This window comes from Enhydra lutris, unplaced genomic scaffold (assembly GCF_002288905.1).
Source record: "Enhydra lutris kenyoni isolate GAN:26980312 unplaced genomic scaffold, ASM228890v2 scaffoldscaffold38, whole genome shotgun sequence".
In the NCBI taxonomy this organism is placed as follows: Eukaryota; Metazoa; Chordata; class Mammalia; order Carnivora; family Mustelidae; genus Enhydra; species Enhydra lutris.
This window is the reverse complement of record NW_019154122.1, coordinates 19682779-19697946: the sequence shown is the minus strand read 5'-3', so window position 1 is coordinate 19697946 and position 15168 is coordinate 19682779. Positions and strand designations below refer to the sequence as shown.

At 65.6% G+C, this 15168-nt stretch overlaps 1 protein-coding gene across 1 annotated transcript; it reads right to left on the bottom strand.

Annotated features, from left to right (window-relative positions):
- Positions 1–6661: 6661 nt before the first annotated feature.
- On the bottom strand, positions 6662–15134 carry LOC111154608 (C1q and TNF related 12). Its single transcript, XM_022514304.1, has 8 exons — positions 10950–15134; positions 8626–8742; positions 8434–8545; positions 8198–8346; positions 7588–7696; positions 7308–7392; positions 7041–7119; positions 6662–6847 (listed from the first exon to the last, which is right to left on the bottom strand). The coding sequence occupies exons 1-8, from the start codon at positions 11115–11117 to the stop codon at positions 6749–6751; spliced, it is 918 nt and encodes a 305-aa protein (XP_022370012.1). The 5' UTR covers positions 11118–15134; the 3' UTR covers positions 6662–6748.
- Between the last annotated feature and the right edge of the window lie 34 nt (positions 15135–15168).

Sequence of the window (15168 nt, the reverse complement as noted above, 5' to 3'; positions counted from 1 at the left end):
CACCTGACCCCGGGACCTGGTTCCCCTTGTGAGACCACTGCCTTTCATTGTCTGGGGCTGAGGGAGCGCATGGCCGCCAGCCACAGACAGGCCCTGCCCGGGACAGCCAGAGGAAGCGTGGAGAGCCACCACGTTCAGGGGCACCGGGGCAGCAGGTAGCCCAGTGGAGACTGAATCACCCTAGTTGGCTCCTGGGTGCTTGTGCTCTGGTCGGGAGAGAGGCTTGGGTTGTCCTTCCTCCTACTAAGGGTAGGGCTGCTGCCTCTCCTGCCCTGAGTCCGGGGAGCCGGCTGAAGGCCTGTGTTAGTCCTAACACCAGGACCTGGCCTCAGAACGGACAGTAGGCTCTTGAGGGGTCGCAGTCCAGGCCCTGGGGGTCTCTTCATTCCTGGGACCCTATGGCCCTCCACTCTTGGGTCACCTCCCAGCTCCCGCACAGCCTTGGTTGCTGAAATAGCCCCTTCCCCTGTCACCTGGCCTCTAGGGGCTCCCCCGCTTCTTCAGGGCCAGGATGGGCTCACTGCCAGCCTGGGCTACCCGGAGTTCCTCCCCTCGCCCCCCACACCTGGTCCCACTCACCCCCAAAACTCTCCTCTGACCCTGCCCCATTCCCAGTCCTTCCTGACCCCTGTCTCCCCATCCTGCCCATTCCCCCTTTCAGACCCTCACGCGCTGGAAGCGGAGCGTCGACCCTCCCGGACTGCAGCCAGGTGACCCTGCCTGCCCATGGGGGCTTCAGAGACCCCAGAGCAAGCTCCCACCCATGGGTCCTGAGGCCACATGCCCTGGGCAACGTCCTCTGCGGTATCTCTGGAGCGGCCACCCCTTCCTCCCCAAGGACTCTGAGCCTCCCCTACTGTGGGGTCCCACTGGAGGTTGTGCAGTGGGTGGGGCGGCCTGAGTGGTGGCAGGGGAGGGGAGGGGGGGCGACACCTCAGGCCTTTGTTCCAGCTGCAGTGACAAGAAAGCTCAAGCCCCCGCCCCCACCCAAGGCCTGGGGTTGCCGGGGATCACAGAGGCTAATGGCCGTCAGTGCGGGCAGCCACTCCCAGCTCCTGACCCTCCCCTAGACCCCGAGGGGCCCAGAACAGGACAGATTAGCAGCTCTGTGGGGCTGGGGGAGGGCCAGGATCACCTGTTCGGGGAGGTCCCAGGGATCCGGAATGGCATTCTGATCCCAGCCTCAAGGGCGCAAATCCAAAGACTGGGCAGAGGTGTGCCCCGCCCCCAGTCTGAGCACCAACAGGGGCCCAGGGGTCCATCCACCCTGTCCAACTGGTGGGGTCCTGGAGAGAGTACCAAGCTTTGCGGGGCATCAGCCAAGCTGCTCTCGGGAGGCTGGCTTCTGCGGAAGCTGACCACGGGGACAGAGTAACTCCTGCGTCCCCCTTCACACACACTTGAAGCCTTCATCCAGGCCACCTCGGGAGTGGGGCATAGGGGGAGCCCAGGAAGTGACGAGGGTCAGGGTCTCTACAGAGCAGTCTCCACCTGGGCTTGGAGATGAAAGCCACCCCAGAACACACCCACCCCCCAGCCTAGGAAGGGGACCCTGGCAGCTGAGTGGGCAGCCAGAGCTAAAATCTGGGGAGGCCTGAGCAGGTGGGAGCGGTGGGGGAGGCAAGGGGCAGCCCCTTGGTGGCCACTCAGCAGGACAGGGGCCCTCCCACGCACATCTGTGGCCCCCGCCCACGCGGGGGTGGGGCCCAGAGTGGCCTCCATGCACAGGTGTCCCTGTACCCCTGGCCCCAGGTCCCTGCACTTCCTGTGCTCACAGCCCTAGACCTCTTCGGCTGTGAGCAGCAGGTTCGCCAAGCAGCGCTCCCGTTGCTGGGTGACGCCCAAGGCCAGGGGGAAGCCGGGGCCACAGAGCAGCCTGCACAGTGTACTGCTCTGTCCACCGGAGGGAGCCTGGACCACAGGCTGCTCCTGCTCCGTCCTCCAGAGTAAACACAGGCAGGGCCACTGCCCAGGAACCCCACAAAGACCCTCACCCAGACCCAGCCTCCCACCAACCCACGGCCTGACCCCGCCTGGCGACTAGAGGAGAAGGCAATCCAAGGCCTACCCCCTCCTTCCAGCGGCATCCTTGGAGCTCGGAGGCCCAGCCCCCAAGGGGCCCCTGCACCCTGACACGGGGGGGGGGGGCGCCCGCTTGATCCTGCAAAGGGAGTGACGGATAGATGGCCAGAGCCGGCTCCAGCCCGTGACAGCTAGTCACCCGTGTCAGGCCCTCCAGCCACAGGAGGAGAGATCTGGCAGCCTCCTCATGCCCTGGGGCCTAGCTCTGGAGCACCCTGCTGCAAGGGACCCCCCCCCCACCGGCCCTCTGGCTGCTGGGGCCGTGGCTGGGAGGCGTTCCCACCCACAGCAGGGCCGGGAGGCAGAGTGGCTGCTTCTGGACAGGCTTTACTTCAGAAGTGGAGTTTTGCTTGGCCCTCTGACACCCTTCCTGTTTGCTCCTGCTCTCGCTGCCGCCCCCTCTCAGAGCCAGGTTCCAACAGAGCAGCCTGGGGGGCAGCAGGTGCGGGTGGGGGTCCCTCCTACCCTCGAGGCTGCCCAGGGTGTGTGGGACATGCAGGCTGTTGCAGAACTGACGCTATCACACCAGAGGAACCCATGAGTCACTGCCCCGGAGCCGGGGCTGCACCCCAAACCTCCTGAACAAAGGCCCTTTGTGCCCCAGCACTACCCCCACCCCCGCCCCCAGGCCCGCCTGTGCACACCGTCAGACTCACAGGCAGATGTGTTGATGGCAGCCGCAGGCACAGGTGTGGTTCAGGGCTGTGTGCTTGACCCCTGGTCGTGCTTCCCAGCCCTCCTGGACCCAGCTGCAGGCTGAAGGCCTCCACTCTTGGGTCAGCTCGAGTGCCTGGGGCTAGGGCCTCAGCAGCTGGCTGACCCTAGGGCAGGACCCTCAGGTCATGGAGCGCTCAGAGCCCACAGGACGCACTGGCCAAGCCCAGCCGGTGAGCAAGACCCCAGGGAGGCCACCCCACCCCCCACTGCTCCCCAGCTCATCTCTGGAGGCCAGCCCGGCCTTAGATCCTCCTGTGTGCAGGATAGAGACCTTGGGGGAGATAAGGCTTCCTGCTGCCCCCAGGGAGCCTCTGCCCCAGGACAGTGTGCTGCAAGCTCCTCCATGGGCGTGAGGAATCCCTGTCCCTGGCCACCATCGCCCAGTGTCCCCAGCCACCACAGTGAGCCCAGCTTGAGGACTCGCAGCAGCACTTCTCCGCCTCAGGGTCCAGCCATTTTGTGACCCCCAGCACGGTCCAGCCAGCTGGCCTCCCTGACACCAAGGACGCCAAGCCCAGCCATTCACAAGCTCAGCGACTGGTGGGCCCGGGGCTCCAGCCACGAGGTCCTGGACACCTGCCCTGTGTGTGCTCCCACGTGCCCCAGCTTAGCACAGACTGTCCTGGTCCCAGGCAGAGAGAGAGGAGACACGGAGACCGACCCCACACATAGCTCTCCCAGACACCCTCAGCAGCACTCTGCAGCCCCACCCCTCCAAGTCAGAGACCCCATCCCAGCCACCACCAGGTCAGCCCAGGGACAGGCACACCCAAAGACATGAGTTGAGAAACTGCCACCCAGACCCCCGCACCCCCAGGTCAAATCTCGGTTCCTGGCCCAGGTCACAGGAGTCAGCACGTCTGGTCTGGAAGTGAGAAACTCCCAGGTGTGCCGGGAGTTGACCCGGCTGGGGAGAGCTAGTTGCCCTTGGAACGGCCCCCTCACCAGCCGCAGGCCCGACCTGAAGGGGCGAACTCAGACCCAGAGCTGGCCTGGCCGGGCTGTATGCTGACGCCCATACTTCTTGCAGGGACCCGGGCCCAGGCTCCGGGGGGGGGGGGCTCCTGCCAGCCTCACCCCTACCCCATCCCATTCCTCAGGGCCCCACAGAGAAGGAAGAGGGAACCGGCAGCCTTCTTGCTCACAGCCTGGACCCCTCCAACCCTGTCACAGACCTCGGGCGGGGCCTGGCCGTGCAGCTGGCAGGGGCTCCTGGCCCCCAAGAGCACTTTCCAGCTGTCCCAAGCCAGATACCCACATTCCTGTCTGCTCTCAAACCGGACGTGCCCAGGGTGCTGGAAGGCCAGCCTGCGGCCCAACACCGAGACACCCCCACTCGGCGTCCCAAGGCTACCGTGGGGCCCGTCAGTGGCAGGCCATTGCCCGAAGACCGGGACTCTGACTGTGCAGGGCTGGGGAATACCAGAGGACGGCTGCCCCCTCCCCGGAGACCCTACCTAGCACAGCAGGGCGCCGAGCCCTGTCTGGCAAGTTCCACGGTCAGATGGAGGTTCTGGGAAGTGAGTCCTAAAGGAGGTCAGTGAAGGTCAGCCCATTACTTCCTGCTGCTTCGGGGCAGGGCTCAGGGTCAAGGGTCAACCCGAAGCCATACAGAGCTGTGCAGCCACTCTGACTCTGGCCCCAGCTAGACGCTCAGGCCACCCCAAAACCCAGCTACAAAGCCAGAGATCAGGCCCGGAAAAGATCCCCATCTCCCAGGCTCTCCCATTCCCTGGAGCCCCTGCTCAGGCTGGGCATCACTGCGAGGGCCCAGGGCCCCTTAGGGGGCTCCAGACCGCTGCCCAGACCCCAGGGAGCTCTTTGAACACCACGGTCGGGGTTGAGGGCAACAGGGCAGCAAGCTTCTTTCCACTGAAGGGCGTCCCAGGGTCTGCTCCGTAACAATCTTCATCTCCCTTTCACAGAAGACCGCCCTCCCTTCTCTCTGCGGGCTGGGTACCTGGGCTCTGGAAGGCGGGCTCAGCCTTTGGGAGCCTCACTCTGCACCCGCCCCTTGCTCACCCTGGGAGTCCACCCTGTGTCCGTGGGGGCCTGACCCCTGGGCCCCCTCAGCTCACAACACTCGATGCCATAGGGCAACCACCATGGCCCAACCCCGCCCACATGCCTTTGCTCCCAGTCCCTCAGCCATGGAGGCCCAAGCGGGGACAGCACATTCCAGGGGAATTACAGCTAAGTGGCTAATGACCTCTGATTAGGGGTAACAGAAACAGGGAGGAAGACCAGACAGACCTGGAGGCAGCTGCTGTTGAGCGGCGGGCCCGGGCCCTGGCCACCTGCCCACCACAGGCTCCACGGGGCTGGCCTGGTTCATCCTTCTTGTCCTCGCCTCTCATCTGTCCTCACCTATCTGTCACTGTCTGTGGACCCTGGGCCCCATCTCTGGGTCTGGGTCTCCATCTCTGTCATCACAGTCCCCAAAGCACGTCTGGATACCATGAGACCTGTCCCCTCCTGGACCCAACCAGGTCCAGGAGGACCTGGCATGGAAGGGACTGGCTGCCATGGAAAGACCTGTAGGGAAGTGGGGAGCCCCCCTGGACGCTGAGAGGCCCCAGGCACAGCCGAGAGTTTGGCCCAGTGCTGGCCATTGTCTCTCGGCATTCCCGCCCCCCTTTCCCCTCTGTAAATGGGGGTCAGACATGGACAGTGCCCATGGCGGAGCCTGGCGCAGGACCTCAGTAATGGGAAGTGGGAGACAGTGCCCCCTCCTGAGTTTCCGTCTCCCCAGTGTGCCCCTCCTCCCCCAACCTCCCCGGAGAAGGCCCCGTCCCCCCCACACCCCGCAAGCTGCCAGAGCACCCCCACTCAGACCGGGCTGGCGCCTGCAGCCACTACAAAGCAGACACCCCCAGCTCGGCCACCCGGCCCCTGACGCCACCCTGGGGCGACCAGGGAGAGAGGTGAGGACGGGTCATCGGCCAAGCCCGTGGTTGCAGGGGCTGCCGCCAGCCCGGCACCAGCCTCTCCTGCCTCATTACTCAGCCGGCTGCAGGGAGGGTCCCCAAGGGGAGGGGCTGGAGAACGGCCCTCGGGCTCCGATCTCCTCCCGCCCTGCCTCCCATCCCCGCCCCCTGAGCCAGCCGAAGACCCCGGAGCACTTGCCCTCCCCCTCCCCCGCCCACTCACAGGGCCGGGGAGGCCCTTCCCTGCTCCGCCTTGGAAGGGGGGCTTCAGGCCCTGCCCCCAGCCCCCAGGCATCTGGGGAGACGCCAGGGGCCTGGCCTCGGCCCTCCAGGTGGGGCTGCCGCCGAGGGCCCAAGTGCCAGACAGAGATGGTATCTCAGCAGCTCCGCAGAGGCCCGGACATCCCGAGACCAATTCACATTCTTTGGTCTGGGTTTCCCGGAGCCGAATCAGGGTGCGGGTACAGAGCCCAAATCCACAGGACCCGCAGGCAGGGCCTTAGCGCCCCGCCCCGTGGTTTGCTTCCGGCCGCGGGGGCAGCCGCTGGGCGTGGAGGGTGCCCTTGGCCCCGCCCCGCAGACGCATGCGCACTAGCACCGCGGCGCGCAGGCCCGCCCCCCCCACAGGTTCACGGTGCAGCCCTGCGCGGGCCTCCACTTGTGTGCTCCCCACACCTGACCCCGCAGGGCAAGGCCCTCCCAAGGGCTCCCCACCTTGCCCTCTGCGTCCCAGACAGTGACAGCAAATGGCATCGGGCCGCCATCGGACTCACCAGCTTCTGGGACTTGTGGTGCCCCAGGCTGAATGGATCTGGGCCCCCGCGGCCCCGCAGATGTCCATAGGCTACTGCTTCCAAGACTGGACTCCAGCCCACATGTCCTTCCAGGGCTGCACCCCCCCCCCCGCATGATGACACAGTAACCACGCGACAGCGAGGGCTGAGAGCTCTTTATTGCTGGGACCACAGGTTTAACAGTGGACAGTGGGGGTGGGTGGGCCCCGTGGGCCCCCTGTCTGGCCCTCACGTGCCCAGGAGCAGGCCGGAGAAGCTGGAGCCACTCTGGATGGTGAGGGTTGTCCCAGAGCCGTTGTCCACGAAGACGGAGGCGTACTGTCCAGCCTGTGGACCCCCACAGTGGGCGTCACCAGCCATGGCAGCACAGAGGAATGAAGCGCGGCCCCACCAGGCAGCACCCACCCCGGGGGTTACGTGGCCGGCGTCATCTGCGCGCAGGGCTGAGCGGGGCCAGGCAAAGGCTCCAGGCCTGGGGCCCGTCCCCTCCCCTCCCCACCCGGCCGGGCTCCCGCCTGACCTGCAGCTGCAGCAGCCCCTCCACATGCACGGTGAAGACTCTGCCGCGGCTCTCCAGGCCCGAGACGGTCTCCAGGGACCTGGACGCAGCACCACAGCGTGGGGTGAGGGCGCCGCCAGCTGCGGGGCCAGGACCCCACCCGGGTACACGGGACAGCTCTGCGCCTGCAGCAGCCCCTCCCCCTCCGCAGGCAGGACTGTCCAGGCCTGGCCACCACCCCTGCGGCCCCCGCAGCATCAACAGTGCCCCCAAGGAAGGCCCACTCACGTGTGTCGATGACACAGGGACTCGATGCAGACAAGCACCCGCACGGTGTCACGAGCCCGCGCCCTGCCCTGCGGCTCCCTGCGGTCTGTGGAGACAGGCACGCCTGCAGCAGCCCCCCGGGGAGCACAGAGCAGCGAGGGGCAGGGGCTAGACAGCCAGGTGCAGGCCCAGGAGCGGCCAAGCTGGAGCCGAGTGGGCCCTCAGCGAGAGCCCCAGCGGGAGGTGGGGATGGAGGCATGGCTTCAAGGGGGCCCAGGACTGGGGGCTGGCCCCCACTCACCCACGTGCAGGCTGGCGGAGAACTGGAAGATGGCGGTCAATGGGGCTGTGAACCGGCCTGAGGCCAGGCTCAAGCCAGACCCCCGCAGGAAGGCGCCCTGGGCCGTGGGCTGGAGGGACAGCAGGTGAACAGCCAGCTGCAGCGCCCGGGCCCTCATCTTGCACATCCAGCCTGGGGGAGGCGCCTGTGACCGACAGCCACCACCACAAGCAGGCCCCAGTGGGCAGGATCGGCAGCGGGGGACCCGTGTTTCTGGGCCCACGCGGCTCCAGGGCCCAAGAGATGGAAGAACCCTCAAGAGCCCCCACCAGGGAAGGCATCCCTGGCTCCTGGCCCCCTTGGACCCCACCCAAAGTTGTGGCACACAGGACCTGCCAATCCTGACTCAGGTCACCCCACCCCCCTGTGCCTGGCTCCCCAGGCACCCTCTGCATGTGTGTGTGCTGGGTGACTGTCGTCCTAGGTTGGCTATGAGCCTCGCCCAGCAGTGGGGAGCCGACCCAGCACCTGGCCCCCCCCCCCCCACTGCCCCTACTGGGAAACGAGGAGCCCCCCCCCCCCCACCTCGCAGATACCCCAGAGGACCAGGCCCGCCCCCACGCGCACTCACAGCCTGGAAGCCATGCAGCTCCACCAGCGTCTTCTCGTCCACCACCAGGGGGCCCTTCAGGGCGCAGTGGAAGGCCTCGGCCACCAGCCGCCCTGTCCCCTCAGGCAGCGATGGGCCCAGCAGCCCCAAGAACCGGCGCTCAGTGGCCTCTGTGGGGAAAGGGTGAGAGCAGCGTCTAGGGTCAGGGTGTGGTCACCCCCAGGGCCCAGGCGGAAAGATCTGGGACGGGGTCTCACCTTTCAGCATCTCCTGAAACTCTCGCAGCAGGGCTTCCTGGGTGACTGTGGCACCGGGGGGCCCAGGGGGCCCGGGGGGCCCGGGCGGCCCAGGGGGGCCAGAGAGGCCTCGCTGAGGGGTGGCAGGAGAAAGTTAGGGTCCCAGTGGGAGCCACAGCCACCCCTCCCCTGGGTTCAGACCCCAGAGCTCACCGACTTCTTGTCCCGGCCCCGGCACCGTTTCTTGGAGGCCCCATCATGTGGACGCCGGACAAAGTTCAGCCAGGTCATGTGGGCGTCTGAGAACTCAGACCCCAGGCCCTCAGGTGGCTGCAGGGCCAGAGGACAGAGCTACTGTGCTGGCCACCGGGCCCCCACGAGGCCTCCCCTATTGTCCCCAGGGGAGAGTGGAGAGACTCGGGGCCCAGGCCACCTGGGGCAGGACTCAGCACACATGAAAAACATGGTAATGGGTCACTGCAGGCCACCGCTAGGGACCCAGACCAGGACACACAGGGAAAGGGCTTGGGGCCTTTGTGGAAGCCAGGACCTGATGTCCAGGCACCTTGGTTCTGGTTCCGTATTGGAGCGACCATGTCCGCTCCCACTGCACCGGGTTCCCAAGCCGACGGGCACACCCATGTAGACACGGGCCTGCCCCACACGTCCCCGCAGGTGGGCAGTAAAGAGCAGGAGTAAGTTCTCGGGGGTGGGGGGTGCTCCCTAAGAGCTTCAGAGCCCCGCAGAGCTGGGGAAAGCACAGGCACAGGCCCCGCTCTGCGCTGGGCGTCAGGTGGGTGAGCGGACAGCCCTGGCCGGGCTCCTTGGGCTCGGACCCAGGCCACAGCGGCCCAGCCCACCTGACCAAGCAAGGGCTGGGAGGGGCAGAGCTGCCTGAGACCATGCCCCCCTCTCCCCTCCACCCACTCCCCCCAGCCCAGTTTCTGCACCGGGACAAGCCCGAGAGGCAGCAGCCCCCGAAGCCCCAGTCGAAAAGCACATCCCACTGAGGGGTGTGGGCTGGGGAGAGTCGGCCGGCTCTGAGGCAGCCTGCAGGCCAGGCTGGGGCAGGAAGCTCATCCCACGGGCAGGAACACAGCAGACGCCGGACTGGCTGGGGGACCGCCACCACCACAGGGCTAGAGCAGAGCCCTGGCCACCCTCAGAGGGCTCTTTCCGGCAGCGCAGGCTGAGAGGCCCCGACTGCGGGGTCCAGTCCGGCGGGCGGCCCTCGGTCCCAGACATGGCAAGAACCAGGTTCCAAGGCCAGGCGCTGCCTCCCAGCCCAGGAGGGGCAGGGCTTCTCAGGAGACCAGACAGGACAGGAGGGGCAGGGAGGGTGCCTCCCACCCCTGATCTGGGGCCCACCCAGAGAAGAGGGAGAAGCCAGGAGTATTTGAATATCCTGGTTCCTGGTGTATCTGCTCTCTGCCTGGTGGCCTGGCTGCCATCCTCCCTAGCCACACCTGAGGGACTCAGGGGCCTCGAGACAAGTCCGTCAGTGGTGTCTACGGGCCAAGGGCTACAGGAGGCAGGGGCAGGTGGAAGGTGAGTCCACCCCCAGCAGGAGAAGCAGGGGTCCCACGGTCTGGGGTATGTGTCACATGGCAGCCCCCCACAATGGAGACACTCCTGGAATAGAGATTTGCCTGTTTGTCCCCAGGCGGACCCGTGCCTACCCCCAGAAGCTGCCAGTAGCCCACCCTTCTCTGGCTGGCAGGGCCCGAGGACTCACACTCCTCAGCCTGCCCATCTGGAAAATGGGGCCTCAGGCTCCAACGGGCCGCGTGGGCTGAGAGCAGCCGCGCTGGCTGCAACGGAGACACCCTTGGAGGCGGGAGGCCAGGATCAAAGGCATGAGGGCTTGGGCGGTGGGAGGCCTGCCCCAGCAACTGCCTCTCTCTTTTCAGGCCCGCGGCCCCCACAGGGGCAGACCCATGCTGCTGGGGTCAGCTCCAACCGCCCCCCCCGGAGAGACCTGGCCCAAGATGGTGGAGGGCCAAGGCTGAGGGGGGTGGTCTCAGAGGGGACCCCAGGGGCAGACTGAGGCCAGAGGGACTCCAAGGACCAGAACACTGGCTATGTCAGAGGCCATCAGGGGTGCTGGGCACACAGTGGGGGGGGTCAGGGCAAGGACCTCCAGGAAGCACAGGGTCCAAGCTAGCCTTCGCCTCTCCAGCCACCCAAGTTGTGGGTTACTTGGATTCCCAACAAGGGGGCTCCCCCCACAACCTGCTCCGCAGCAGGCTGCTAGAGGCATGTGGGACCTGGGGCTTCAAAGGGTCCAACACAGCCCCTCCCCTCCCCCACCCTTCCCCTGGGCCCAGGGCCCCAGTGGCTGCCCCAAGAGCAGCTGCTGCGAGTCCTGCCCAAAGCCCCACTCCACCCAGACAGGCCAGGGAGGCCCAGAGCACCAGGCAGGGCAGAGCCAGAGAGAAGGTGGCCCGCCAAGAGCCAGTGGCCCGCCAAGAGCCAGCGGCCGCCCTAAGCCTACAAGTATACACAACCCGCCCCACGTGCAACCAGCCCGTGCGTACCTTGGGGGAGCCCAGCAGCCCCTCGCTGTGGGACGTGGTGGCGGTGGGGGGCTCAGTGCGCTGGCTGGGCTGCTGAGGCCTCTTGGGCTCCCGCCGCGCCCCAACGGCCCCCAGGAGCAAGAGCTGCAGCCCGAGGGCCACAGCAGCGGCCGCCCAAGCCCAGTGCATGGCGCCCGGCAGCTCCAGACCCCAGTGGCGGCTCAGCCCGGTGAGCGGGTACCCCCAGGTGTGCTCATGGGGGCAGCGGTGCAGCGGCACTCAGGGCCCCCCCTGCGGAGACACAGCCCCCGGGGGCACCTCGCCACTTCCCTGCACGTGCAGGCAGGGTGAGGACGGCAACACAGGCACCCAGCTGGGGCAGACCACTCCAGGGACGCACTCCCTCCCGATCCCCGGGGCTGGGACCGGCGCCCGCCTCCCTCATATGCAGTGCCCTGGCTGCCCGCGCACGCTGCCAGATAAACCCTCCCCTCCGCCCCAAAGCTCCAAGGGGGAGGGCTCACACTCTGCGGGCTCTGCCAGCCAACAGGGGCTCCCCTGCCAGCCCGGGGGCGGAGACGGGGGCGTTAGGCTGCGGCAAGGGGCTGCTCCCTGCCCTGGGAAACAGCCCCCGCCCTTCTCCAGGAGGGCCGACTGGCCCTGCAAACTGTTGACAGGAACTCACCCCACCCTGCTCCCAGAAAAGCTCCTAGCACCTCATATCCAGGAGGCCCAGGGGCAGGGACAAACTCCATCAGGACAGACAGCCCCATCTGCTCTTCCTGCGTAAGACCCACTTCATTCAGGCCCTCCGGATCCTTCCAGCCCTACCCCAGGCCCCCTCCAGGCCCTCTGACAGAGGTCCCCCTACCCAAGAGTCCTGGTGATGCCCAGAAGCCTGGTTCAGACCCTGCTCCTGCGAAAGGCAGGACGTGGCAAAGACAGCTGTTCGACCAGGCTCCCAGCCACATCCGGGCTTGGTGACCCTGGGCACTGGCCCTCCACTGGGGTAAGCATGTCTAGTGAGAGGGGGGACTGAGTGACCTCAGAGAAAGTCATGGTGGGCGGCCTGGCTGAGGCTTTCCCCGAGTCCTTCCACCCCCTCCTCTTCTTGGGGCACAAGGCCAAACCTTACTGCCCGAAGGGGTGCCCTCACCCAACCAGGCCTCTCGGCTTCCTGCGGTCTTCAGCCAGCAGGGGAAAGGGACAGAAGTCCGAGGAGAGAGAGAACAAGACTTCCCCCAGCGGGACCTGAAAACCGGTGGGTGGGTCCCTAGGGAGAGTTAGTGCCCTTCCTTAACCACCAGCACACTACAGGCAACAGGGTGACCGGGGCCAGCTGAAGCCACCCAAGCCTTGCAGAGTCAATCACTACATGACGGGGGCCAGGTGGGCTGACAGCTGCCCCTTGGTGGACCAAGCCTACCATGGCTAGCCCCGAGCCGAGAGCAAGGTCCTGGTGGACAGCACGAGTCCTCCACCAGGAACTCCTCAATTTCCAGACATCCGCCAGGAATGACAAAGGCAGACCCTAGACCCAGACCACGTCCACAGTTGGCAGCTACAGGCAGAGCCATCCCCAGAGCCAAGCCTGGTGGGGAAGATGTGAGGAGTGTCTGCCCAGGGTCATCCGCCCCCCTCCTGGTCCAGGCAGAGCTGGTCAGCTTCAGGGACAACAGCGGGCAGTGATGGAAAACTGCGGGATCACTGTCAGAGACTCAGCTCCCAATGCCTGGGTCTTGAAGAGGGCCATGCTGCAGAAGACTCCCTTGTGCCCTGCCCGGCTGGGACCCTCAATGTGACCTGCATCCAACACCAGGTAAGGAAAGTGGCCCAGGAGACGCCCACTGAGCTGCTAGACAGCCCCCGACAGGCTAGGCACCTCTTTTTCTAGCAACTGCATCCTGATAGCCCAATCCTCAGAGGCTCTGAAGTGTCCGCAGAGTGCCGGGGGCAGTGGACCATCCCTGACTGGCTGCTGCCGTGGGCACTGCCAACTGGCCAGCCTCCAGCACAGTCCTACAGGCAGATCGACCTACAGCGGACGGCCTCTGAAGCTGGACGGGGCAGCCACACAGCAATGGGCCTCAAACAGGTCCAACCGTGCCTGAACCATGAGGTTCTGCTCCCATCCCGAGGCACCTCGACGATAAACAGGAAGGACCACTTCCCTGGCCCACTGGTTGGTAAGCTTCTTCCGGGCTGTGCTCTGCAGGGGGACGTGGCCCCCTTGGGCTCAGGTCCAGTGTCAGGGAAGCAGCTCCCTGCTTTCCAGTGCTTCCTCTCCCTCTCCCCTGCATCCTATGGGTCCTCTCAGGGGCCCAGCTCCCCCAGTTCAGCACGGGAGCTGCCTGGAAAACCATCAAAGGGACCCCACTCTCGAGTCCTCCACACCCTACTGCCCCAGACACCCACTGCCCCTGGAGGGGAGGCCCAGGCCCACAGCCACACCTCTCTACCCACAAAGTCACAACCCAGACGCTGGGCCTCGTCCCCACAGCAGCCTGCCCCCGTGATGCCCTCGACATACCGACGGCCACCCCAGCCTCAGACCCAGACCATTCGGCTGCATTCACAAGCTTCCAGGCTCAAACTCAGGCCTGGGGAAGTTTCTTGGGGGCAGAGATGCTGGGAATGGTCTTCGCAAAACCACCCAGGACCCCTTCTCCTCTGTCCGTGCAGCCTGACTTTGGTCAGGGCTTCGTCCCTGGATTAAGAGACTCCAAACACGGCTTGCCCCCAGCGGTTCAGATGGGCCAACCACTGGGGACACCCAACTGCCCTCCACCAAGGGCTCCACACGAGAGCAAGGGGCCGGTGACGCCTCTGAGGGAGAACAACATGGACACGGGGTCAGATGTGTGGACCCACAGGACAAGTCCGTCTTTTTTGTTGCTGTTGTTGAAGTGTTTATTTATTTATTTTAACCAATCTCTACACCCGATGTGGGGCTCAAACTCACGACTACGAGATCAAGGGTCACCTGCTCTTCTGACTGGGCCAGCCAGGCACCCCAAGGTCATCTTGCACCTCGGGTCCCTGCAGAAAGCTTGCTGCCGCGGACACTGGATGAAGGCTCGGCACGGATGGGTTGGCCCCGCTGACAAAGGGTTTTTAAGAGCTGACACTTCACACCCGGCAAGGAAATAACCCACGTTAAGTAAAGCATTTGCTGCGGAACTTGCCTCAACACCTCAGGAAACACCAAGTGCTTGGGTCAGATGCGGCCGCGGACAGAGCGCACGCCAGCCGACACACGCGGGGCCCCACGGCTGCTCACGGGGCGCCGCTGCGCCGCAGACACGGTAGCTCCAGCCCCACGGGCCGCGCCGCGGGCTGCCCGCAGGTGAGCCCGGCGCTGGGCGGAGATGGGCTTGCGTTTCCACCAACAGAGACTCGAACAGCACAACATTTAGGAACAAGATATAATGAAAGATTTTTTCACAAGAGTGGGTTAAATACACACGAGTGGTAAACTATAGAGCAATTTTAAATAAACAGATCAAAAAGCAAAGAATGTGGAAGCTGCACGAGTGCACGGCCACACTTGAGGCCCGGGAGCCGCAGACACGGCGATCTCAACGGACGCGGAGTGAGAATCCTCACACGGGCGCCTGCCGGAGAGGTCAGCAGCCCAGGAGCCGTGTCCACCCCGCCGGCCCCGTCCTTCCCGGGATGCCCAGTCCATGTGTGGCCTTCCAGGGCAGAGCCCACACCGGACACGGGTCAGCTGCGGGAAGAACACGGGAGCCTACCTTTAGGGTAAAGCACACATCTGGACCAAGTGTGAGGGGAGCCCCGACGTGCACAGAACCTGCCTGTCAGGTATGGACCCCGGGGGGCTGCTGGGGGTCAGAGGAAATGTCCTGCGGGCACTGGGAGCCTGGAGGTGGCCGAGGGAGGCCCGGCCTGGCATGGGTGTGGAGGCGAGGGCGGGAGGAGGGTAAAGGGACGGCCGCCTTAGGGACCACGCGGGACGTGGTGGCTCTCCAAGGAAGGGGTGCCACCTTGTGGTCAGAAAGCAACAGACGCTGAATTTCAACTTCACCTCCACAACCCACTCTGCGAGGAAGGACTGCTCCTTTCCAATGAACACAAACACATTTCAAATGCTGAGGCCCAAAGCCCCACATCTCCTGGCCCCCATCTGTGGCTGCCCCTGGCCAGCCCCTGGGCCCCACGGCCAGGCCCGCTGCCCCTGCCAGCCAGGCGCAGCTGTGGGAACTGCTCCTGCCTGGTG

Bases quoted from the DNA above. Each gene is read 5' to 3' on its own strand.
- LOC111154608 (XM_022514304.1), bottom strand. From the start codon at position 11,117: ATGCACTGGGCTTGGGCGGCCGCTGCTGTGGCCCTCGGGCTGCAGCTC. The intron at 7,393-7,587 runs GTGAGTGGGGGC...CTGTCTCCACAG, and splicing joins CTCCGCCAGCCTGCACGTGG to ACCGCAGGGAGCCGCAGGGC. The intron at 6,848-7,040 runs GTCAGGCGGGAG...GGGGGTCCACAG, and splicing joins AGGGGCTGCTGCAGCTGCAG to GCTGGACAGTACGCCTCCGT.